Source organism: Cokeromyces recurvatus (assembly GCF_025118155.1).
Source record: "Cokeromyces recurvatus strain NRRL 2243 chromosome Unknown BX663scaffold_3, whole genome shotgun sequence".
NCBI lineage: Eukaryota > Fungi > Mucoromycota > Mucoromycetes > Mucorales > Mucoraceae > Cokeromyces > Cokeromyces recurvatus.
In genome coordinates this window covers 135,220-159,071 of record NW_026251389.1, presented here as the reverse complement: position 1 = coordinate 159,071, position 23,852 = coordinate 135,220, and the positions used below count along the sequence as shown (strand labels likewise).

At 31.4% G+C, this 23,852-nt stretch overlaps 10 protein-coding genes across 10 annotated transcripts; 8 read left to right on the top strand and 2 right to left on the bottom strand.

Moving 5' to 3' along the window:
* Positions 1-1,151: 1,151 nt before the first annotated feature.
* Positions 1,152-2,466, bottom strand: BX663DRAFT_496032 (uncharacterized protein). The gene is made up of 2 exons (XM_051525721.1): positions 2,292-2,466; positions 1,152-2,234 (listed from the first exon to the last, which is right to left on the bottom strand). The coding sequence occupies exons 1-2, from the start codon at positions 2,432-2,434 to the stop codon at positions 1,382-1,384; spliced, it is 996 nt and encodes a 331-aa protein (XP_051386311.1). The 5' UTR covers positions 2,435-2,466; the 3' UTR covers positions 1,152-1,381.
* Positions 2,467-4,743: 2,277 nt separating this feature from the next.
* On the top strand, positions 4,744-5,557 carry BX663DRAFT_496026 (uncharacterized protein). Its single transcript, XM_051525720.1, has 4 exons — positions 4,744-4,845; positions 4,902-4,925; positions 4,984-4,994; positions 5,066-5,557. Exons 1-4 carry the CDS (start codon positions 4,768-4,770, stop codon positions 5,511-5,513), a joined length of 561 nt encoding a protein of 186 aa, XP_051386310.1. The 5' UTR covers positions 4,744-4,767; the 3' UTR covers positions 5,514-5,557.
* An 849-nt stretch (positions 5,558-6,406) lies between these two features.
* BX663DRAFT_406223 (uncharacterized protein) lies at positions 6,407-6,955 on the top strand (the record flags this gene model as incomplete). The annotated part of the gene is made up of 1 exon (XM_051522255.1): positions 6,407-6,955. A coding segment is annotated over one exon (549 nt), but the record flags the coding sequence as incomplete, so codon positions are not given.
* Positions 6,956-10,402: 3,447 nt separating this feature from the next.
* On the top strand, positions 10,403-10,969 carry BX663DRAFT_428021 (uncharacterized protein; the record flags this gene model as incomplete). Its single annotated transcript, XM_051522654.1, has 1 exon — positions 10,403-10,969. A coding segment is annotated over one exon (567 nt), but the record flags the coding sequence as incomplete, so codon positions are not given.
* Positions 10,970-10,987: 18 nt separating this feature from the next.
* On the top strand, positions 10,988-11,306 carry BX663DRAFT_496011 (uncharacterized protein; the record flags this gene model as incomplete). The annotated part of the gene is made up of 1 exon (XM_051525719.1): positions 10,988-11,306. A coding segment is annotated over exon 1 (191 nt), but the record flags the coding sequence as incomplete, so codon positions are not given.
* Positions 11,307-11,529: 223 nt separating this feature from the next.
* Positions 11,530-13,658, top strand: BX663DRAFT_540121 (S-adenosyl-L-methionine-dependent methyltransferase). Its single transcript, XM_051530740.1, has 9 exons — positions 11,530-11,714; positions 11,796-11,936; positions 12,007-12,117; positions 12,186-12,405; positions 12,460-12,521; positions 12,577-12,632; positions 12,705-12,924; positions 12,991-13,099; positions 13,163-13,658. Exons 1-9 carry the CDS (start codon positions 11,601-11,603, stop codon positions 13,411-13,413), a joined length of 1,284 nt encoding a protein of 427 aa, XP_051386306.1. The 5' UTR covers positions 11,530-11,600; the 3' UTR covers positions 13,414-13,658.
* On the top strand, positions 13,651-15,304 carry BX663DRAFT_496001 (uncharacterized protein). The gene has a single exon (XM_051525718.1). It carries the CDS (start codon positions 13,731-13,733, stop codon positions 15,216-15,218), a length of 1,488 nt encoding a protein of 495 aa, XP_051386305.1. The 5' UTR covers positions 13,651-13,730; the 3' UTR covers positions 15,219-15,304.
* A 397-nt stretch (positions 15,305-15,701) lies between these two features.
* On the top strand, positions 15,702-17,086 carry BX663DRAFT_189153 (uncharacterized protein). Its single transcript, XM_051521705.1, has 4 exons — positions 15,702-16,013; positions 16,067-16,406; positions 16,498-16,560; positions 16,644-17,086. The coding sequence occupies exons 1-4, from the start codon at positions 15,855-15,857 to the stop codon at positions 16,697-16,699; spliced, it is 618 nt and encodes a 205-aa protein (XP_051386304.1). The 5' UTR covers positions 15,702-15,854; the 3' UTR covers positions 16,700-17,086.
* On the bottom strand, positions 16,708-17,523 carry BX663DRAFT_483074 (peptidyl-prolyl cis-trans isomerase-like 3; the record flags this gene model as incomplete). The annotated part of the gene is made up of 6 exons (XM_051524471.1): positions 16,708-16,843; positions 16,922-17,040; positions 17,101-17,184; positions 17,251-17,328; positions 17,385-17,459; positions 17,521-17,523. The coding sequence occupies 6 exons, from the start codon at positions 17,521-17,523 to the stop codon at positions 16,708-16,710; spliced, it is 495 nt and encodes a 164-aa protein (XP_051386303.1).
* A 1,468-nt stretch (positions 17,524-18,991) lies between these two features.
* On the top strand, positions 18,992-20,310 carry BX663DRAFT_427943 (Mdm33 family-domain-containing protein; the record flags this gene model as incomplete). Its single annotated transcript, XM_051522649.1, has 2 exons — positions 18,992-19,346; positions 19,469-20,310. 2 exons carry the CDS (start codon positions 18,992-18,994, stop codon positions 20,308-20,310), a joined length of 1,197 nt encoding a protein of 398 aa, XP_051386302.1.
* Between the last annotated feature and the right edge of the window lie 3,542 nt (positions 20,311-23,852).

The window sequence follows — 23,852 nt, the reverse complement described above, 5'->3', positions numbered from 1 at the left end:
ACTAGCTTATGATACATCATGTAGAAAAATAAAATCTATAGAAAGCTTACTCAATATAAAGATAGCTTTATATGTGTCTTTTGCGTTAATGATATCATTTGTTATTCATATTGCAATTGATAAGCTTAAATAATATAATATTCAAAACTTGGTACAAACAAATGATACAATACAATTAAGCATATCTAATTAGAATAGCTATGTATAGCAATAATATTATCGTCAATATCAGGTTACCAATAACTATTGCTTATTACTTTATCAAACTAATCTTAGAACGTTGTAGTAAATTCTAGTAAAAGAAGAAGATTAAACTAATTGTGTCAAGGCATGGCACCTAAGAAACAAGCTGTATGGAATAACATTGTACACTGGTGTTTAGTTTAGCTGAATCTAGGTTATACCTTGAATGTCAGATTTAGATCGGTTACTATTATTTCCTTTGTATCAAACATCCCTAATATAGGATCAAGGCAGCGAAGAAAATATGCTGGTTATTTTGAGAAAGCTTTTAATTGTTAGATTTTAATTTGAAAAGATAAAAGCAATACAACAGATTCTATCACAGATTTTTCCTTTCTTTCTTTCTTTCTTTCTTCTTTCACCGATCTAACAACTGCTATCATTAACATTTATCATTTAGTCGCAATTCACACTTCTTTTCTGATTCATATCTTACCTTATAAAATCATATATATATATATAAAATATTCACTTTTGGAACTATCGTTCGGTTTCATTGACTTTCACTGTAACAAATATTACAATTTTGATGTCGGCAGAGTGTAAAGAGATTCAGTTTGTCTTTTTTTTTTTTTTTTTTTTTTTTTTTTTTTTTTTGAAAGAAAAATAAAACAGATAAACACTTTAAAGACTACAAAGTAATTTAATCAGGGCTTATGCTAAGAGGAAGAGAACATATTTATAATATTCAATCGATTTTTTCCCTTCAATTGTGATATTCATATTGAATATATCTTCTCAGTATTATATGTGTAAGGCGATTGGATAATATAATGAAACAATCTATTCATAATAGTAACCAAAGTGATACTAAGATTTATTATTGTATATATGATTCAAGTAACAACAATAATGGACAATTGAATCAACTAAATCTAATCTACATTCGTAATAAATTATAGAATTTAAAGCATTCTTCCTCTATTCTCCACTGTTTTTATTTAAGCACATAATATACATACATCTATTATTACCATCTGAAATAAGTTTTTAAATACAACATTTAACGGTGTAATGCCATAGATCCTTCTTGTCGTAGCTTTTTCATATAATTCTTTGCTTCAGAAAGAAAAGGAAAAATCTCTGTCAAAAGCAGAAAAATAAAAATAAGCAAATGTCTACTATATTCATGTTTTCCTTATTTACCTTCAATTTGTATTGGTGGCATACGACCAAAAATTTTATCAGGATCCATCCTAGATTGCTTCTCTAGATGCTTTTGTAGTTCTGGACTTGTTGCCCATTCTGGTACTTTAAAGGTATTTTCTTTATCTTCAGAAGTATTTTCTTCTTCTTTTTGTTGTTCAACTACGTTATCATCCTTGGTAACCGTTTCAGGTTTTTGTGATTCAGGTACGGGATCACTCACTTCTATTTTATTATTGGGTATATTTGTAAGTCGAGCGGTGGTAACTACATTCATATTTGACGGTGAATCTTCTTTTGATAATGCACTTGGTGATTTACTTGCTTCTAATGACGGTCGTCCCATTTTACTCAAACGATTATTGAGTTGTGCATTACTGTTAGGTGATAAATTATTAGAAAAACTTTTACTATTTGTTTTAGAGACAACAAGTTGAACTTCATCATCATGTTCATCAAATTCTTTCGATGGTTGTAAATTAAGGTCGGTCATGATGTCTTCTGAATGTATTCCAACAGAAATGACACTTTCATTTGATTTTACATCATCTTGTGTATTTTCATCATGTTGTTCTGGTAAAGTATTCTCAAGCTCATCCTTTTCATTGACAATTATATCATTCACAGGATTTCTATCATTAATAGTATTATTGTCATTATCAACAGTGTCTTTTACATCATTATCAATATCATTTTTAACGTCTTTTATAGATTGCTCTTCTACTTCATTTTCCATCATTACTTGTTTATTCTCAACATTGCTTGAAACAGTATTTTCTTTCATCTCTTTAACTGATGCTTTCTTTTTTGAATCTATACGCGGCCTTTTCCAAGATAGTAAATCTCTAAAAAAAAAATGGTTAAAGTGAAATGCTTGTAATTTCCTTCAATATATTTATTACTTTATAGTAGAATGATTATTAAACCAATCTAAATAGGTATTTGAAATATCTTGTAATTGAGATATTTTTTCAGCCGCAATATCATCCCATTTATCTTGTTGATCGAATGCCCAAAGATAGCCTTTTCTTGTTCTTTTTGCCATGAAAGATGATAGCTGAAGTTAATAAAAAAAAAAGCAGATTTATTATTATTATCATTAAAAAAAAAAAATTAAAACTCAATAAGCACACCAATAATTATATATTAAAATTGCTTGGGGAAGTTCTTTAAAAAAGTGAATAAATTAAAAATCTTTAATAGGCTCAAGGGAGAAATTTTATTATTAAGAATAATTTTATCTATAAAAAAAAAAAAAAGAGAGACCAAGGGACATGTAGCTTATAAAAAGAATAACTAAAAATCTATTTAGGACAAAAGATAAAAAAAAAAAAAAGCAAAGGGCAAAAGTAAAGGATCAACCACAATAAGAAAAATAAATAAATAAAGTGCTAAGAAGGGAGCTTAGAAAACCAGTCTATCAGAAGTGATCCTGGATCTGGATTAGAAAGAGGCAAAGGCATCGTGTTGTAAGCTAGACAATATATTGAGTGAATTTTACTAAACAATTGGTCAGAGTGAAAAGGATAACATGATGGAGACACTGACAAAGACATCGACTTTGAACAGATTGTACCATAAGCAACCAAATGATATGGCTAGTTATTAATGTATTACGACATGCAGACAAATACTCGAAATAAAGAGCAGAACGTCTTTCATTCAAGTAGTTCAAAAGATAAGTGGAACGAATATTCTTAAATAGACGTGTGTCAAGGTGTTCAATAATAGGGATGCATTGTTTCCACAGCAAAGTTTTATAACTGCCGAAGGTGAGGCATCATTGGACAGGGTGCAGGATTGAAGAACGAATTGAGCTTATAGTATACTAACACGTTTGTCACGATCTGATATCAAATAAATCTTTATAATAATTCGACGATATTCAAAATAAGGTAATCAGAGTTAACTACCTTTATGCAATTCCATATTTAAAGTACTTGAACAAATATTTTTAAAGAAAGCGCTTCCACCTTATTCATATATACTTCTTCATGATCTATAAATCTAAAGACGCTGTGTACTTGAATATAAGAATAAGCAATCACTTCTTACTTAAATATTCATCCTTTAACACCCATAAGTTCCTATATCTCACTTTCTGATTACATATTTTTAAGATTTTTCTTTGACAGTACGCAGTTGTAAATAACATCTTCTTTGAGAAACACCATTTTGAAAAGAATAATGCTGATCTATTATTCAATATTCTTGCTCTTGATAATATATTCATTATAGTTACGTGTTTTTATATATATATACATATAAGCCGATTCATTTGTAGGTGTATTGGGTACAAATACATCATTTAAAAACATTATTAACCGGCTATCTAATGCTAATAATAATAATAATAACACTATTTAAAACAATAAAATGGTTAGTATAACCATTAGGCAATAATAATGTTTATACCATTCGTATTAACATACTTTTGATAGTTTCTTCGTTTTCTAATTCGCTTGCTAATGCAGCTTTTTGAGCATATTTGTTATAGATACAAGGATTTGAATTAATTATGACTAGTGGTAGAATCATTGGTTTAAGAGGAACATTTTCATAACATATATCAAACTCCTTTAAGTTTTTTATGGTTTATTAGAGTTTTGCTACATTTTCGTCATTGAATTCTTCATAAAAAAAAAAAGCACAAACAGCTTGTTCCTTTAGGGGGTCATCCTATCATAGATAATGTGTGCTTGCTTAGCTATAGTAGCTAGAAGTTGTATTGTACATAGAGAAGTGGAGTTGGGAATGTGTAAACAAGTATAAGTGCCCAAACTATACCTTCTTGGTTATAAAAAGTTGAGTAGGCTATTTTTTTGGATGAGCTGACACTCTTGGGTATAACCACTCTGTAACATGCTCCCCCATCCATTATCCAACTCCACTTCTCTATATACAATACAACTTCTGCTACTATAGCTAAGTAAGCATACACTAACACTATATATGATAGGATGACCTCCTTTAAAATAAAAGAAGCCATGGCCGAGAATAATAATATTAAAAAATAAAAGGAAAAAGAAAATCGAACCTTATCCAGAGAATAGGAGATTGAGGTATAAATGAAATATGATTAAAGCAAAAATTAAGATACGCAAACCAATTGAAAAAAGCACAATAATAAACATTTTCTTATTTTAGTCTTTAGCACTGTTATTTATAAATCTAAATATGTATATATTTATTGACTAAGTTTAGGTGGATAGGGTATTACCTCTTTATCATTATAATATTCTTTGTGGAACAGTTGTGATTTTTATAATAATAAAGAGGAGCATAGTTACTATGTCCAATTAAAACCTGGATTATTGCCTTTTATTCCCTTTTTTTTTTTTTTTTTTTTTTTTTTTTTTTTTTACTTTATTTTTCTCCATGTTAATTCAACCTAATTTACAAGATGATGAACAAAGAAAAATACAAGACAAGATTAAGAAACTTAAAAATAAATTGGTATATCAACGAATAGAATATACTATCTCTGTATTTATAAATAATAATAACAATAGAATACTGATGACGTTACTAGAAAGGTATACTATAAGCTAGCAAACAAACAAACAAACAAGCTGTTAATATAGTCTGTATTAGGATAACAAGCAGTAATGATAATAATAATAACAAGATCATTACAGTTTATAAATTCATATACTTTATATTATTATTGATATAGTTTATTGGACCTTCTTAATATTGAATATAAAAAACTATCTGAACTTCGATTCAATCAAAATAATTTACTAAAATCCAGTTGGGATGATTACCAGCTTAAACAACGTCAAACACGAAGAAAAGAGACCGAAAAAAGGTTAATTGAAGCCGAAAGGATTGAACAATTAGAATATGAAAAAAGACTTGAAAATAGACCAGAGGTTGAAATCTATGATCAATTGTTAGCCTTACTACTTGATGATACAAGCAGCAGTAGTAATAATAGTAGTGCTATAAAAGTACATAATGATGTTGGATTTCCAACTGTCATAGATACCTCAATTGTAATTATTCCTGTAGAAGTTTTAGATCTCTTCTGGTCTGTAGACGTACCTATTCCCTCTACTAAATCAGAAATCCCTTTGACTATTGAAACTATTAAACAGCGAAAGGCCTCCTTATTGTTATAATAACATTGGTACACATTCTAATAAAAAAAAAAAAAAAGAAAAAACCAATTAGTTTTGGTTTCATATTATATTCACATGAAACCAATACCACTATCGGTTAAAAAAAATTTATCGCTAAGATGATCTTTTATTTTTATTTTTATTTTTTTATTTTCCCTGGATTATTATCATTATTATTATCAAATCAACAATAAAGTTATGAAATGTCGAATATAGTAATATTCGCTCTTCAACCCTTTACTCCATTACCTAATTGCAGCAATACTACTACGATTTATGATGAAAAAGCTAAAATAGATATCAATTGTAACGGTATTGTTCGAAAAATCATTTCTCTGCGTATCTATTTTGCACTTATCATTTTCAATTTTTTATTTGTGATCATTACAACCTCTTATTTCTTTTATTGTGCATCAAGAGCCAATGAGCCAATTCCTTTAACTCAACTAACAGCGAATACAACAGCAGAGAAATCAGCTGAGAATATCTCAAGACAATGGCAAAGTTATTCCTTAAAAAAGCGAGGATCCTTCGGTATTGCTTTAGGAGCCATAGGACATCTTATCTTCTCCACTTTTGTTTATTTATATCAAGCCTTCATTACATCCTTTGCTTGTGACATCTACTTATGGGGACCACTTATGGGGTTCTTTATATGGACCTATGCTATCGTCTGGCGTACGCTCCGTTTACATCTTCTTTTTAATATAAATAAATTTCAACAACAATTTAAGCAACATACAAAATCTGATTATACTTGGTTCATGCGACAAAAGGGTATAGTCAATATAGGTACTCGCTATCATATCTGTTTCCTTGCTGTCCCTCTCTGCTTCATTGGTGTTATCGTCACACTAGCTGAAACGTTAGGTATTAGAGTTGAACATGAAGACAGATGCGACTATTCACTTGGTAATCATATCATTTTATACGCAGTTGTTGTATTCTTTGTCGTAGTCATACCATTTATCTTTTGGCGTTTAAAGGGGGACGCAGATGCGCATGGTATTCGACGGGAGATTTGGGTGACGATGGGTATGGGTATACCTTGTTTTATCATTTTTGTCATTTGGCAGACTTTATTTAAGCCTCCTACAGGGTCAAATCCAGCAGCATCGATGAGGGGGATCTTTGGACCCTCAAATTGGTTGGTTATCGTGACAACAACGTATCATATTATGACAGTGGTGGTACCCGTCTTTAGGAAATTAACTATGACAGAGCTATCACTACCGATAAGGAGACAATCCATCTCTATCATAGACTCGTCCTCTGTGGGAGATCAAGAGGAACTAATGATGTTGGAATTAACGACCGACTCCTTAGAATCAGCCTTGAGAAACCCACTCATGTTAAAAGTTTTACAAACATGGGCAATTAAAGATTTTAGTGTAGAGAACATATTGTTCTATGATAGATATTTGCATCTAGCACAACAACTTCAAGAAGAAGAAAGAGAGATTATACCAATAGAATTAGTTCCTGAAGTGATCGATTTCTATAAGACCTTCATTACAGATCAAGCACCATTACAAGTTAATATTTCACATGAGGCAAGAGGGAAGATTGATAAGTTATTATTTCCTCTTCTATCAAGGACTTTAGTAAACAATCATGCTTCAACGTCTAACAATAATATATCCTATTTATTCTTACAAAAGCCAGTTGATTATACAACTGAAGTGTACGACTTAATATCAACTACATCCAAGAAAGTAGATTATGATTTTTGTATCATTGAGTCCTTAAAGGACCAACCTCCACCCGTAATTACATTAGAGCTCTTTCAATTAGCAAAACAAGAAGTCTTTTGGAACATTTTTTCTGGACTTTTTCCAAAAGTTGTTGCTGCTTATGACCATACATCATAAAGTATGAGAAGAAAATTAAATTAATATTCTGTATATAGAAATATATATATATATACCATACATGTAACTATTATCGTAAATACTAAAGAAATCACACTATCAACAAACTCTAGAAGATTTGAAATTATATCCATTTGTTATTTTATCTTAACAATGCTGTATTTAACATAATTTCTTAACTAGACTTTATTTTACTTGAAAAAAAAAAACCCTTGTAAATGTCAATGTATTATAACATATTACATTTATGCTAGTTTAATTATTATTTGCACAAAGGCTAGCTATGATTAAATGATAAATGTATTAAAGAAGAAAAAAAGTGGTCATAATGAGCACAATAGTTTAAATAATTGCATTGCCCGAACCAGTTCACGAAGTTGAGAGTAAAAAAAAAAAACCTCCTAAGAGTCAAGAGGGAAAATGAAAAAAAAGTATTGAAGAATAAAGAAAAAAATAATGAGGAAAGTAAAACAAAAGAAAGATAGATAAAAAGGAAAAAAAATTCAGAAACAAGACAGAAACACTAGCATTTTTATCATTGCAACCATTTCACCAAACTAGCACCGATATTAGTTGGAGGGAGAAGAGGATCTTCGCCATGGAAAATATAGTATGATCCAATTCATGTAGGATCAGGCAAATTTCTGGCCAACGTATGGACCAGGAAGAGATAGATGGCACATTTTTTGGTTTTTTTAGGGGTAATAAATTTAGTAAGAAAGAAAGAGGGTCTTTTATGGATCTGGGCATTTGTAGATGACTGTGTATGTGCAGACATTCGGTAGCATGGGCACGAGGAAGATTAACTGCAAGATGGAAAAGACAGGGACGAGGTTTTCCACCAGGGAGCCAACCAAGACAACAGCAGAGTACCTGACTACGTTCCATACGTGTCATTGGGAGCCATAAAATAGGAACAATCATCAAGGTTCGATGACAAGTAGAGATTGTTTGAGCATTTGGACCGTTACAGAGAGCGTCATAACTTTCTTGTAGAAATTATTGTTTTAGCGATTTAAAAACATGACGATCCAATGTATCCGGCACAGGTTCACTTTTTTTTTTTTTTTTTTTTTTTTTTTTTTTTTTTTTTTTTGCCAAAAAGGATTAGAGACTATATTTATACCATTGTGAGCGGCTTGCAGATGTTTGTAAATGAGGCAGTAGTTTTTGTATTAAAGTATCATTAGGTTAGTTGTAGTGCTCTAATTATGTATTTGGCTTGTAGTATTATTGATCTGTCTTTCATTGAAAGTTGGTTGTTCATATGTAACATCACTTTAGTCGAAGATGTTCGAGATCCACCATACAATTTATGTACACATTCATTTTGATCCGATCCAAGTTGCTTTATATGAGATTGATTCACATCACAGATCGCTAATCCATATATCCATTTGTGAACGTGTACCATTTGTACATAGAAACGCATTGAGAGTAATTTGGTAAATCCTTTAGAGCCGACATCAATTGCAGAGATTTGGGTCATTGATTGTTTGGCTTTATTGACATTAGGTTAAATAAGGGCAGCAGTATTAATGTTTCCACCTGGTTTGATAGCGATACCAAGATATGAGAACGAAGCTTCTTTTGGGTAGATTAGTTTCATAAAGTTGATAGATCTGTTTGTCTCTTGACGGAGCAATAACAACACATTTCGTTAGATTCCAACAGTAACCTAGACTGTAGCTATGTCCTTCACAAACTTGCAGCAATTGAGTCATTTTTTCTGGTTTAGCAATCAATCCAACATTGTCAACATAGAGAAGAGAGGTAATTGATGGAGCTAATTGGATGACATCTGTGAGTTCATTTAATTCAGGCGATGGTGAGCGTAGAAGATTTGGTAAACCATTGATATAGATTGAATATAAAAAGGAAGATAGAATTGATCCTTGGAGTACCCCAGTGGTTGGTTTAAATCTAGTTGATGTAGAGTTGTTGAGTAGTACTTCAACGTGTACATCATCAAAGAGGTTCTTAAGACTGGCCAACATAGGGCGAAAGACAAAAGGTTATAATTGATTCCAAATAAAACAACGATCAACGGTATCATAGGCTGATTTTATATCTAGAAAAGCCAAAGTAGGAATAAAGTGATGATATTGATGCAGTATTTTGCAGATTTCAGTTAAACATAAGACTTGATTTAAATTAAGGAACTTCCGCATTTTCTAAACCCCCTTCCCCTTGAGCAATATCTAGTGAAGGACTCGATGCCTGCAAGGCATGATATATACTTTCCTCAAAGAGTTTGCAGAAAATAGATGTCAGGCTAATGGGTCTGAAATTACCAGGATCAGAAGCAGGTCCTTTTTTGTGGATTGGAATGACTTGGACTACTCACCATGAGAGAGGTGTATATGACCAACACCAACAAAGTTTGAACAGTAAGAGCAGACGCGGTGATATTATATCAGTTACTGGTGTAAGCATTTCAGTTGTAATGTGATATATCCCTGTGTCATGAGCTGACTTATAATGTCATGTTTCATGATTAAGCATGCGGATCATAAATTTATTTAGGAAATGCTTATCTAAAATCTCCTGAATCTCTCTTGATCCGCTCCATCTAATAATATTAAAATCACTAACACTTCATTGTCAACAACATACCTTATTCGGTCGTAACTAACACTTTTCTGATTCACATCTTATCCTCAGACCTCTTTAACAATTCTTATAAATACCCCCATCAATTTAAATTCATAAATAAAATAATTGACTTTAGAACTATTGTTCGGTCTCGTTGACTCTTTTTGTCTTAATATTATTTTTTATTTTCTAATATTTTTTATTTGATATTTTAAAAAGAAATATCACAGAAGCCTTTTGCAAGGGCTACCAGTTCTTCTTCAGATAAAACTCGACTAGGAGTCTTATTATATTTATGTCGATCAGGCGGTATTTACCTAGTTATTGCGATGTTTTTCAAGGTGTTGAGAGTTTTGAATGTGTATATAGTGTTGTAAATGTCTTTCCAAGTTTAGTAATAGTGTTAGAAAGCGGAAGAAAGCCCGTATTTCTACTTCACGCTTCTACACGCAGATAGTCCGACCACAGCTCGAATATGGTCTAGCTATTAGTCTACTCAGTGCAAAGGATATCCAACAACTGGAATCTTGTCAAAACACATGCATAAGACGGATATTTGGTGGCTCTAGTCGATCATCAGTAAAGGTGATGCTTCATATGATAAACCAACCATCAATGAAGGTTAGGATGTCCATTCTGCAGGCCCAATTCGTTTTCCGTGCTATTGTTTTACCGGATGATACTTTGCTCGCTAAATTACTTCCCGAGCTTCAAGCCTCTATCTTCAACACTCAATGGTATAAACTCATTCAAACACCATGCTGGAGACTCTGCGCCGCCAATTCCATTCCATTAGACCAACGCTCCTTTCGAAAACATCGTCAAGAATTTCTTGAAGAGAGTTTTCAACAACTACGTGACGAGACACATTCTGTTTTGCTTTCCTCTTGCCGCCCTAATCTGATTATTGATCCGATACTTTGGTTACTCATGACACATAGTGGCATCTTGGTTGGCTGCCCGAGGGGAATACCTAAAGCCTACCCATAGCATCCTTATGTACACTTTAGTCGGTCACACGCCACTAAATGCTTGCACATGCACACCCGTTTATTCTTGCCACGATCAATTGCAGATCCCCTTTCCTTTCTTTTAAATCATCTCCCTCAGCATAAGTACCGAAATTCTCAGGATGTTTCTGCTTGGTTCTATCGCTGGCCAGTTATGTGTACCATTCTACAGGAAATGGATTACTTAATGCACGATAAACTACCCCCTCCACTTCTTGATCCAGGCAGAAAATTACTCAACTAGGTTGTCCCTTTAAACATGTTAGCAATATTTCCCCTTTCTTTCACACCTTTTCTTCTTCTTCCTTTCCTTTACCTTTTTACCTCTTGTCCCGTAAGAGGGTTTTTAGATACTTTTTTTTTCACATAATTTGAACTGACCTGGGCAATCCAATATAATAAAGATATTATGTGCCCATAGGTTGCTTTATAAATTTTAATTTATAAAAATAATAAAAATAAAAAAAAATGTTTAATCGTAATAACAACAGTTTTTAAAAATCCGCATGTTGAAATAAAAAAAAAAAAAAATCCAGTAGTTAGTAAATACTATAATAGTAATCTTTCTTTCTCTTCAACCCCCTTCCCCCGCATTTTTTTTTTAATTATAAATGTTTCGTATCTTGTCTTTTTCCATAAATAAGTCATGCATTCGTCTTTATAGTTCGAGTTGTCAAAAAGAGCCATTGACCCCATTAGGGAAACATCTCCTTGATTCCATCAAGGTAAGCAATTGATTTACAATTAAAAAAAAAAAGAGAAAGAGAGAGAGAGAAAGAGAGGGAGATCTAAATGACATACTTTAGTTGACAGGCCCATTATCAGTTTCACATTTCATGAGGCAAGTCCTTGTAAATCCTTTGAGTGGCTATTACATGAAGGGTGATGTCTTTGGAAAAAAAGGTGACTTTATAACTTCTCCAGAAATTAGTCAAATATTTGGTGAGGTAACGAACAGCTGTTATTCTTTTTCTTTTTTTTTTCCGAGAGAAAAAGAAAATAATTTATTTATTGTAGCTTTGTGCAGTTTGGTATTTATCAGAATGGATGAGACTAGGACGACCTTCAAAAACACAAATTATTGAATTTGGACCTGGTAGAGGCACGTTGATGAGTGATATGTTAAGAGTAAAAATAAAAATAATAATCATTATCAAGCATATAGATGCTCAAATCAACACATTTCATATATCTAGACATTGTCTCAGTTCAATTATTTTTATGAAACTCTGACAGATATTCACTTAATTGAAGCAAGTCCTGAACTTCGAAAAATTCAAAGAGAAAGATTAGTGAAAGGATCTAAGGATGAAGATGTAGTGAGGATTAAAGGCACAAAAGATAAAGCACCAGTTGAGACAATTACAAAGGATGGGTTGAAGATATCATGGCATGATGGTATCGAAGTTGTACCAGGTAGGTCTATTATAGCGCCAGTTTAAGAGTACAGATCCCTCACTTTGTTAATAGATCAATGGTCATTTGTGATGGCTCATGAATTTTTTGACGCACTTCCAGTTCACCTATTTGAGGTAAGATATAAAGCTATACTGTATTTATCCTGGTCTAACTTATTTAATGTTGTAGAAAACTGAATCAGAATGGAGAGAAATCCTTGTTGATATAGACGACACCAGTGAAAGGTATTAAACACTAATCAAATACGCTCTCCTCTAATTGTGTGTGTGTATGTGCGTTTTTTTTTTTATTTTTAGTAAATATAATTTTAAACCTATTAAATCGCCAAAGCCTACAGGAATAGTTAAACTATTAGAGAATGACCGATATGCTAATTTTAAGGAAGGAGAACGAGTTGAGATATCTCCTGATAGCTGGGGCGTCATGGATAAAGTTGCTAAATATTTGAATCGTAATGGTGGAACTGGATTAGTTATTGATTATGGACAAGACTATGTTCAAGGTGATACGTTAAGAGTAAGTCTATAAACAAACAATAAAAAGGGGGAAGGAAAAGGAATTAAAGTAAGGTTATCATTATAGGCTATTAAAAATCATAAAATTGTTTATCCCTGGAGTGATCCAGGAAATGCTGATCTTAGTGCTGATGTTGACTTTTCGTTTTTAAAAGAAGCTATTCGAACAGGCTCAGGTAATCTAAATCATTTACTTACGTATACACATAGATATTGAATTTATTTATTTTTTCTTATAGATCTTATTGCCTATGGTCCTATTACACAAAAGGATTTCTTACAATCTTTGGGAATTGCAAATAGAGTAGAGAGTCTATTTAGAAAAGCAAAAGATAGTAGAACAAGAAAAACAATATTAGATGGTGCAGAGAGATTAGTAGATCCAAATGAAATGGGAAGAATATATAAAGTATTAGCATTTGCAAAGGAAGAAAATAAGCTAGAAACGACTCAAGCGCCTATTGGGTTTGAAAAAGAAAACATGAAGTAACTTTATGTAATACAATAAAATAGATTAATACATTTAGAGATGAGAAAAGTCATTTAATAATATTAATTATATACAAAAGACTTGAAGAAACTTTATGATTTGATTATTATTGAATGAGCAACAATACATGATGATCAAGTTATTTGTTAAAAATTAGTAGTAGTGTTTTTTAGACTAGTTGGGCACGCTGTTACACTGCATATAAGTCACAAATTAAGGAGAAAAAAAAAAAGATTATTTTTTTTCCTCACTCTTTCTCTCTCTCTCTCTTTTTTTTTTTCTTTTTCTTTCCATACATTTATTTACACATAAAAATTATGGACCCTAATTTAACAGGAACTCCATCATCACTTATAAAAGAAGATCCTATTTACTATGATGCATGCCGTACAGGCTGCAGTTTGGTTCAAACTACAGGAGAGTACTTCTCCGCTATTAATGAACTTAAAGAAACCATGGAACGTGAACGCGTAACTAGTAGCATCAATACTTGTCTTCAAAACATTGTTATTCTTTATGAACGCATTGTTGCATCCGCTCAGATGATTAATTCATCTTACCCCTACATCCAAAACAAAGAAAACCGATTTGCCTTAGTAGCTGCTGCACAATCATCCACATCAGCAGCTCTTAATGCCCTCATCAGTCTTGAAGAGTCTCTCAATAAACTCAATCCTTCTGCAAACACTAAACGTAATCAAGAATTCAAAAAAATAAAAAATGATATACTTGCACTGATTAATGTGGGCGATGTTGACTTTTCGCATGCCATTAAACGTATGGATCCCACTGAAACCTCACTTATGAACAATAACGCTGACACAACTTGCCTCAAATTAGTTTTGAAAAAGAAGATACAAGAGAATGAAGATCTGCGGCAAATGCTTGAAGGCCAAATATTTGTTTTTGAAAGAGAAAGAGATGAATTTCGGAGGGAAAAAAATGAGCTTGAGAGGGAAAGGAGCGAGATCAAGAAGCAGCGTTTTGAGGAACCAATGGTTAAAAGCCTTGAACAACAAATTAAATTGTTGAACGAGGATAAGACGCAATTAGGTGCCCGTATCCATGAGTTTGAAGAGTTGCGACGTCACTATAGGACCCGCCAAATAATCACATTATCAGCAGCGCAATTTTTACAAACTTTTGAAAATACAGTTAACCATTATGCAAAACTTTATAAAGGATATACATTTGAGACGGTTTGGAGGAATATGTTGGTTTATGCCGCGCCTCAAAACCGTCAACAATGGATCCAAGAAAATATCGTGGCGAAAAGATTATCATGGGATAAGGCAAAGGAATTATATATGAATACATTTCCTGAGCCTACCCATACGCTTGTCGCCATGACTTCTCCTTCTTTGCCTACTTCTTCCTCTCCTGCTTCTACTTCTACTTCTGCTTCTACTCCTGCTCCTATTCCTATTCGTACCAATACCAACTTCAAAGTTGACCAAAAAAGCCTGTTGACAAAACGTGAACAGCGCGTGGCCAACTTTGCAGAGAAATTATTTTCCGCTAAAATGGTGTATCAAGAAAATATTTCCAAGTATAATAAAAAATTCATCGATGCCTGCAAGTTGGCTAAGATGGATTTAAGCGATGAAATGTTGATGAAGAGATACAAGAAGTCTTTGCTGCCAGAATATAGTGCAGCATTAGAAAGGTATATTCAACAAAATAATCCGATCATTACGGATATAACTGATATGACAACCTTAGCCGAAATTGCAAATAATTCATATAATAATAATAAGAGGAAAAGAATTAAGCTTTTAGAGCATAAGCATACTAAACGTTTATGAAAAAACAAAAAGAACAATATTTATACACATCTAGATACATACATATATGTGTATGTGTATGTGTATGTGTATAATTTATATTATACATACATTTATATACATGTATATATATACGTATATATATATATATATATATATATATATATATGAATGTATGAATATATGAATGTATGAATGTATGTATGTATGAATGTATGTATGTATGCATGTATGTATGCATGTATGTATCTGTATATATACGTATACATATATACACATGTATACCTTTTTTTTTTTTACTAATAAAATAACGTGTTATTAAATTAGATATAAATAAATGCATGGTATTATTTTTTACTATAAATTAACTTGGTGTATATATACACACATGTATCCACTTATAAAGAAGTGAGAAGAATAAATGCTGTTGTGGTTTTGTCTCAAGTCAAATCTGAAAAAAAAAAAAAAAAAAAAAACGCTGAAACTCAAATTTGATTCTTACTGCTGCGCTGAATCTTATAGATTAGAAACATAAAAAAAAAAAGCCCAAAATGCCTATCTTATACACATATACACATATATATATTTTTTTTTGTTGTTTTTGTTTCGAGCCTATAATTATACCCAGTTTTCTTTTTTTTTTTTTAAAAAAAAAGTATGGACATTTACTCTTTAACTCGCAAGAAAAGACCTTCTCATTTAACTCTTGCACAACCTACATCACGACAGACACTTATAGAAACTTCACCAGCCATTTCAACCTCTTTACTCAATCAGTCTATCAATCTTGGTCCACCCACCCGAAACCATTGGAAGGTAAATAATTTTTAAATTAATATACAAATCAATCTTACGTTATGTATATATAGCCAGATGCTATCGCCAATCATTGTGATTACTTGGGCTGTTCAACCACTTTTGGTCTTTTTGAACGACGTCACCATTGTCGTAAATGTGGAGACATTTTTTGCGCTCAACACTGTTCTAACTATTTTAGATTAGACGGAAATGCTCAGTTTCATGTACGAGGTCAGTTAGCACGAGGATGTGATGGATGTGCTAAAGATTACAGGGAATGGCGATTAAATTCAGCAAAGACAATTAAAGATGAGGGTGTAAAGCATAAAAAGAGTGGACAAAGTCGATTGAAAGGGATAATGACACAACAGCCGCAAGCAATGGAAGGAATCACTGAGCTTGGTCGAGATGGTAAATTGTTTAATGAAAGATAGATTGTATGATTATTTATAACTTTTTTTTTTTTTTTTTTTTTTTTTTTTTTTTTTTTAATAAAAATTAGATATCGTGGGGCCGCAAAAGTCAAATGGATTAAATATTACTAAAACAAGCAATAAAGGACAAGGTATAAGTTATATATATACATATATATACCATATTGTGCATATATATTTAAAATATACATATACATGTATTTATATATTTTAGTTACATTTGATCCTATTCCATCGGTTCCTGCTGACTGGCAATGGTCAACTTTTTAGAATTTTATTTACAATTGCTTATCTGCAATAGGATTAGCATGAATAGTCACTGATTTGATACGAATGTCTTGAAGTGGTCTATTCTTTTCGTCAGTTGGAAGCTTCTCCAAAGCATCTAAAGTTGAATCTGCTCCATCAATCACTCTATCATATACAATAATTTAGTTGCCTTTTTTTTTATATACATATAATAATCTCTACAAAATATACATTATACTTTACTTGCCAAAAACTGTATATTTCGTATCTAAGTGAGGGTGTTTTCCATATATAATGAAAAATTGTGAGCCATTTGTATTTGGTCCTGAATTAGCCATAGAGACAATCCCACGAGCATTATGCTAAAATTACATGAGATTAATAACGACAAAACTCATTGATTAATTATTAAATAATGTTACCTTTAAAGTGGATCGGATTTCATCATTGAATTTTTTGCCCCAAATAGAGTTACCTCCTTTTCCTGTGCCTGTTGGATCACCCGTCTATTATTATTAAAAAAAAAAATAGATGAGTTAGATTAAGGATAACAAGTGCGTATTTTAATTTACTTGTATCATGAATCCTGGAATATTTCTATGAAATAAATTATTGTCATAATATCCACTTGCACATAAAGCTAAAAAGTTCTAATTTAGAGTCAGTCTACAATGTCATGATTGAGATGAAATTGTTTCTTTCTTACTTCAGCTGTTTTAGGAACAGATTCACAAAATATTTCAATCTTGAGATCACCAAGATCAGTATGTAAAGTAACAGACTAAAACAGGTTGTTTAGTACAATGTTAAAAAAAAAAAGGAATCTATAAAATTATTTTTACCATCTTTATGTGCAAAATAAACAGGAATAATTTCGAAATATAAAAAATTGTTTAAAAAAGAAAAAAAAAAAGACGGAGTTATCATTTTCATCACTCCCTGTTGTTTTATTGGCTTTATTTTTATTTCATGTATTTTATACTATTGATCTCTCAGGCAAAATGTATGAGCACTTCTAATTCTTCGCTGGGCCCAGATGAAAATAACATTCTTGCAACAATAAAATATTCCTATAATTCAAAAGACTATCTATAGTTGGACAGGCTTCATAAATACAATGGATAAAAATAACAATAATGCTTTTATTTATATAAATAACTAATAAAGGAATTCTTTACTTTAGTGCTATTATTGAATGCAAATTTAAAGTGATCTTAGCCAAATATATGCTTCAAGCTATTAGCCCTATTACTATGATAATATGTTGAGTATTTGGATATATATATATATAATGAGATAGAGTAAATTGTTGAATACTAAGCATCAAGAAAGGAGTTTTATTTGCTGTAAAAGTATAATAATCTATAATCGAAGAATCTGAATGAACGCTGACATAATATTAGGATGTAGTTTCTTTCTTGTTAATTAATATATACAGGACTACTTTTTCTCTATTGCAGAGTTATTAACTAGTTTGTTTAACATACGATCACCTATTGAAGGAATAAAAACATATATAAATACATATTGATCCAGTCGTATAATACTCTGATTGTATATTTTTGTCCAGAGGCATCAGAGCTAGATTTCTAACATATACATATAAATATATAAATAATATGTATCAGCTTGAACTCTAGATTACTACTTGGAAATATTAATTTAATAGTATATTTTGCTGGAATATAATTCTTGCCAAGAACTCATTTTTATTAACATTAATAAGCTTTAGTATCCTCATGTCATATATACTCAGGGGAGGGGGGGGGGAGATGACTGCAAAGACAAAAAGAAGTTTAGCTACTTTAAAATTCAAAATGAGCTATACTACATACTTATTTCAAAAATACTGCAACTACTAGTTTTTTCTTTTTTTCTTCTGTATAACTTGTTTATATTGACAAGATAATATTCTTCAACAATGTGACACTTTAAAGTTCTAAAGTAAGAAGATACGGTTTTGAAAAAAAAAAAAAAAAAAAAAAAAAGTCGACCCCTCAATCAAAAAGACAAATTTTATTGACATGAATAGACAGCTAAATTTTATTTAAGGACAATTATTTTCAGCCTAGTGCCATTCACTTTGGGCAAAATGATTTTTTTTTTTAATTTTTTGCAATGTGATAATATTTACCGTTCTCACTGTATAATGTAAAATTGTAACAGAGTCAAGCCTGACTTTTTAAGAAATTAGATAAAATTAATATTTTGGAGTTCTAATTGGTGGAACCTTTTGAAAAAAAAAATACCCTCCCTTTATCACCCCTCCTTCCCTTTCCCCTTTTCCCTTTCCATTTTTTTTTCTTTAGACCAATGTCCTTTCGTCAATCTCAGCGAATAACTCATATCACACCTTTACTTCTAAAAAGAACAACAGCTTGTCATTTTATACGATTTTTATCAACAGCCCCCACCACTAATAAATCTTCATCACTCATTCCCCATTCTAAACCATCTTGGTTTACATCAACAAAATATTTTATAGACCATTGGCTGAAACCACGAATTCAGCCTTATATTCATAAACTTTCAACCTCATCTGCTAAAATCAAGCAATTAAAAGATATTGAGGATCCCAAAGAAGCCATTCAACGTGCTAGTAAAGTTCTCAACGAACTTACAGGATATGATCAAATCGATGCTGTCAAACAAAAAGTGAATAACCAAGGTACAAAATAAAAAAAAAACACCCCTTTTTTTTATTTTATTCACATTTATCTTTTATACTAAAATACCTTTTTCTTCTTCTTTTTTTATATATATTTATATACCTTCGGAAAAAAAAAAAAGCTCGACTTTTTGAAACTACTCGTGACCAGGTTCAAGTAGCAAAACGTAACTATGAAGCAGCTATCGAAACACGATCATCGACACAACGAGAAATCAATGAACTTCTTCAACGTAAACATGCTTGGCAAGATCAAGATGTGACACGATTTACTCAACTCTATCGTCTCGAACATGAGCATGCACATCATGAACAGCAAAGTCGTGAAATCTATCAACAGGCAGAACGTCAGATGGATCGTGAGTATATGGCCTTGGCACGTTCTATTATGGAACGATATCATGAAGAACAATTGTGGAGTGATAAGATTAGAAGTGTTAGTACTTATGGTACATGGGCTTTGATGGTCATTAACGTTGTCTTATTCTTGGTAGTCCAGACAATGCTAGAACCTCGAAAGCGAAGGCGTTTAACAGATCGATTTGAGGAACTATTAGTATTGAAGATGAGTGAATCAGAGGCACAAATAAAGGCATTAGTGAATGAATTGGAAAAAAAGGAAGGAATGGTTTTGGAAAAACAAGGAGCTGTGATGGAAGTATTAAATAACTTGATGGGTCATCCTTTATTTGATAAAGAAACAATAGATGCACTAAAAGAAAAGCAACAGCCTGTGATAGATCAGGAGCGATTAAAAGAAGATAATTATGTAGAAGATTTACCTGTGTTATCAGAACCAATAGTTGACATAGTGCTAGAGGATCATGATCATGAACAAATAATAGCACCGCTAATACAACAGGATTCTGTGACATTGAGTAAAAAGAAGCTTGCTCTATATTCATTAGAAAGTGCCTTGGCTGGTGGATTAGTTACAGCCATTGCTGCTTATCTTTTCCGTTAATATACCTTCCTCTCTTAATTTTAGTTGTAAACTATTTATAGAATCTTTCCTTGAACAAAAATAAAACTCATATCGAGACAACTATAGTAATCATGTATAGATAAACGATAAATAAGATTATTAAAAAAAAAGAGAACTTTGTCGTTATTATGAGGCTAATTTATTAAAGAGCATAACTCATATAAAGAGCTTCATTCATCCACTAGTAGATTATATATGTTTATAGGAAGGAAATTCAATAAGTATATATCATTTAGATTACTCTTTTTCTTTGAAGAGACGCAATAGTACGTATAATATATTGTTAATACCTCAGATAATATCTACTTATTGATCATCTAACTCACTACTGTCTTTAGCGACTTTCTCATACAATTGTTGTTGATAAAATAGTACTCTATCTCTGATATCCTCTTTATACATACATTATTATCCTTAAATGCTAAGAAACAGTTGAACACTACACGTTCTCTGCTGTCTTTGTATGTTTTATTGACTTTTCATTTGTACCATCCCCCCCCAATGAATTTATTTATTTCATTCAAAAGATCTGTCTTTACTGCTGCTAGCACAATCCTCCCTCAACAATGGCTCCTCTTCACTCTTATGCCAATATTTTAAATAGTATGTACCCTCAAACTCCCCTTTTTTTCTCCTTATATTCTCCTTTACTAAGCGAAAGAGGGAAGAGTTTGAATTCAGAAAATTGTTAATATGAGCAGATACATATCAGTTTTATTGCTGCTTTAATTCTCAGAATACAAAATATCAGTAGCACTTAACGAAAGCTTTTTTTTATTTATAATACAGTGCAGCTGGTAAACATGGACATGGACATTGATGCATACAACACTACTGATGATAACAGTTTTTTTTTTTTTTTTTTTTTTTTTTTTTTTTTTTTTTTTCATTTATAATATTAAAGATGCAAGTAGTAGTCACTCGTGTAACTTCATAATGAAAAGATATAAAAAGGCACGCATATTTAATTTCCCCTCTTTTTTTTTTCTCTTTTCTTTTCTTTTTTTTTCAAATCAGCCAATCAGCCGTAGCCGTGGAGCCCGCCTTGTTCGCCACGTTAAATATTCGAACACGGAGGCAATATGGGGGAGTCTGTTTTAAGCCCGGCTATGAATAGCCCTATGAATCGCCCCGTCTGTATAGTGCCTCCGATGGCTGATGGAACCATAGAATAGCGAGTTCATGTTTATTGATGATAAGAGTAGTTATTAACTACGAATAATATTTAGTTCATCATATACAAACAAACGATAACATGTGGCTGTAAATAACACTTTTTGCGACTTATACTTAATCACAGATATCTTTAACAATTTAGAATACTTGACTATTGTTCGATCTTATTTTAGTAAGAGTAATTGCTTCAGATCTTCTTTGATACAGTGCTAATAACGTAGGATTTAGTTGCTATTTAATGATATGGGTTTATTTATATATCTTTTTCTTTAATGAACATTAGACGTAAGTAGTTGAATTCCTATTAGGAATATCTGACTGGATATCATCTAAATAACACATTAGAAGTTTCTTAATGTCCTTTTTTTTATTGCAATTTCTGATTTTTCATGAATGCCCACTTATCTATTTTTGTTTCTGGTTGTTATCTTATTCATTATCTTCTTTGGCCCCAATATTTCTCTTATTTATGTTTATTATTGAATCTACGGTAAAATATTTCTTTTCTCTATACTTTGTATATGGTAAATTATCATTTCCTTCTTTTATGCTATACTAAAAAAAAAAAGAATTAATAAAGTCTTATTACTAATTTATAAATTGATTCGAAATATCTTTTTATATTCTAAGTAATATAACTAGTTATGTTTTAAACCAATCCTCAAAGATGAATATCATTGTATACCAGACCAGAACGAAGTTTATGCTATTCATAGTACGAGTTTATTATTGAGAGTATACAATAATCTTACTCTTGGAAAGTTCCCATATAATATCATTGTTTGTAAATATACTAAGTTATTTTTTTTTATGTACAAGACAGTTCAATATATGACTTATTTCTTTATATATACATGTATAACAAACTGATTGATTTTTTTTTTGGAAATTAGTATATCTTTTAATAACAAACTTAATCAATCATCTCTTTCTGTCATGTTATAATATCAAATGTATTTTTATAATAATTTGACGATCATCAAAACAAGGTAACTAGAATTAATTACCTTTTATGAATGTTATATTTGAAGTAACTGGGCAAATAATAATAAAGAAAACGATTTCAACTTATTTAAATATACTTTTTTCATGATCTACAAATTTATTAAATACATTGTACACTTCATTAACCATACTAAATGTTATTCAATCGTAACTAGTATTCTCCTAATTCCCCTTTTATCTCAGATATTCTTATATAAACACTTGTTATTTAAAAGTATAACTATTGCTCGGTCTCATCGACTTTACTACTCTTCCTCATCATTTTTATACATTTCTATTTATTTATTTTCTAATATCTTAATAGATATATCACAATCACTACATCTGACATTTTTTCTTCTTTTAATTTAGTCGAGCCATTCATGTAATGAAGCGCTTCTCACTTATCAAAGTTGTAGAATAATACAGCAGAGTGATGTAAATTCATCTAAAAACATTGTTAGAATTTCACAAGTAATCACTGAACACGATCATTCTCCTGCTTGTTATCAAAAACTAATTTTATTTCGTCTAAATCTATTTTTGCTTCTCCTTAAACTTGTTGTTTATTTTTTGATTTACTTTTTTTTTCAACTAGTCTTAATTTCAGTCAAAAATACTTTACAATTGTTCGTCTGCTTCTCGTTTCTATGCACAAATCGTCTACTCATAGCTGGAATATGGCTTGGCCATCAACACATTTAATTCCAAAATTATCAAATTCCTTAAAGACTGTTAAAATAGCTGCCTCCGCCCTATATTTGGTGGTTATTCTACATCTTCCACGAAGATTATGTTGTATCTCATTAAACTGTCTCATATACATGTACATATTAATATAATACAAGCTCAATTCGTTCTTCAATCCTGCACCCTGTCCAATGATGCCTCACCTTCGGCAGTTATAAAACTTTGCTGTGGAAACAATGCATCCCTATTATTGAACACCTTGACACACGTCTATTTAAGAATATTCGTTCCACTTATCTTTTGAACTACTTGAATGAAAGACGTGTTCTACTCTTTATTTTGAGTATTTGTCTGCATGTCGTAATACATTAATAACTAGCCATATCATTTGGTTGCTTATGGTACAATCTGTTCAAAGTCGATGTCTTTGTCAGTGTCTCCATCATGTTATCCTTTTCACTCTGACCAATTGTTTAGTAAAATTCACTCAATATATTGTCTAGCTTACAACACGATGCCTTTGCCTCTTTCTAATCCAGATCCAGGATCACTTCTGATAGACTGGTTTTCTAAGCTCCCTCCTTAGCACTTTATTTATTTATTTTCCTTAATGTGGTTGATCCTTTACTTTTGCCCTTTGCTTTTTTTTTTTTATCTTTTGTCCTAAATAG

Coding starts and splice junctions, on each gene's coding strand:
- BX663DRAFT_496032 (XM_051525721.1), bottom strand. CDS start 2,434: ATGGCAAAAAGAACAAGAAAAGGCTATCTTTGGGCATTCGATCAACAA. Junction 2,235..2,291: donor AATAATCATTCTACTATAAA/GTAATAAATATA, acceptor TTTTTTTTTTAG/AGATTTACTATCTTGGAAAA.
- BX663DRAFT_496026 (XM_051525720.1), top strand. CDS start 4,768: ATGTTAATTCAACCTAATTTACAAGATGATGAACAAAGAAAAATACAA. Junction 4,846..4,901: donor AGAAACTTAAAAATAAATTG/GTATATCAACGA, acceptor TAATAACAATAG/AATACTGATGACGTTACTAG.
- BX663DRAFT_540121 (XM_051530740.1), top strand. CDS start 11,601: ATGTTTCGTATCTTGTCTTTTTCCATAAATAAGTCATGCATTCGTCTT. Junction 11,715..11,795: donor ATCTCCTTGATTCCATCAAG/GTAAGCAATTGA, acceptor GACATACTTTAG/TTGACAGGCCCATTATCAGT. Junction 12,522..12,576: donor TTCCAGTTCACCTATTTGAG/GTAAGATATAAA, acceptor TTAATGTTGTAG/AAAACTGAATCAGAATGGAG.
- BX663DRAFT_496001 (XM_051525718.1), top strand. CDS start 13,731: ATGGACCCTAATTTAACAGGAACTCCATCATCACTTATAAAAGAAGAT.
- BX663DRAFT_189153 (XM_051521705.1), top strand. CDS start 15,855: ATGGACATTTACTCTTTAACTCGCAAGAAAAGACCTTCTCATTTAACT. Junction 16,407..16,497: donor CACTGAGCTTGGTCGAGATG/GTAAATTGTTTA, acceptor AATAAAAATTAG/ATATCGTGGGGCCGCAAAAG. Junction 16,561..16,643: donor AACAAGCAATAAAGGACAAG/GTATAAGTTATA, acceptor TATATATTTTAG/TTACATTTGATCCTATTCCA.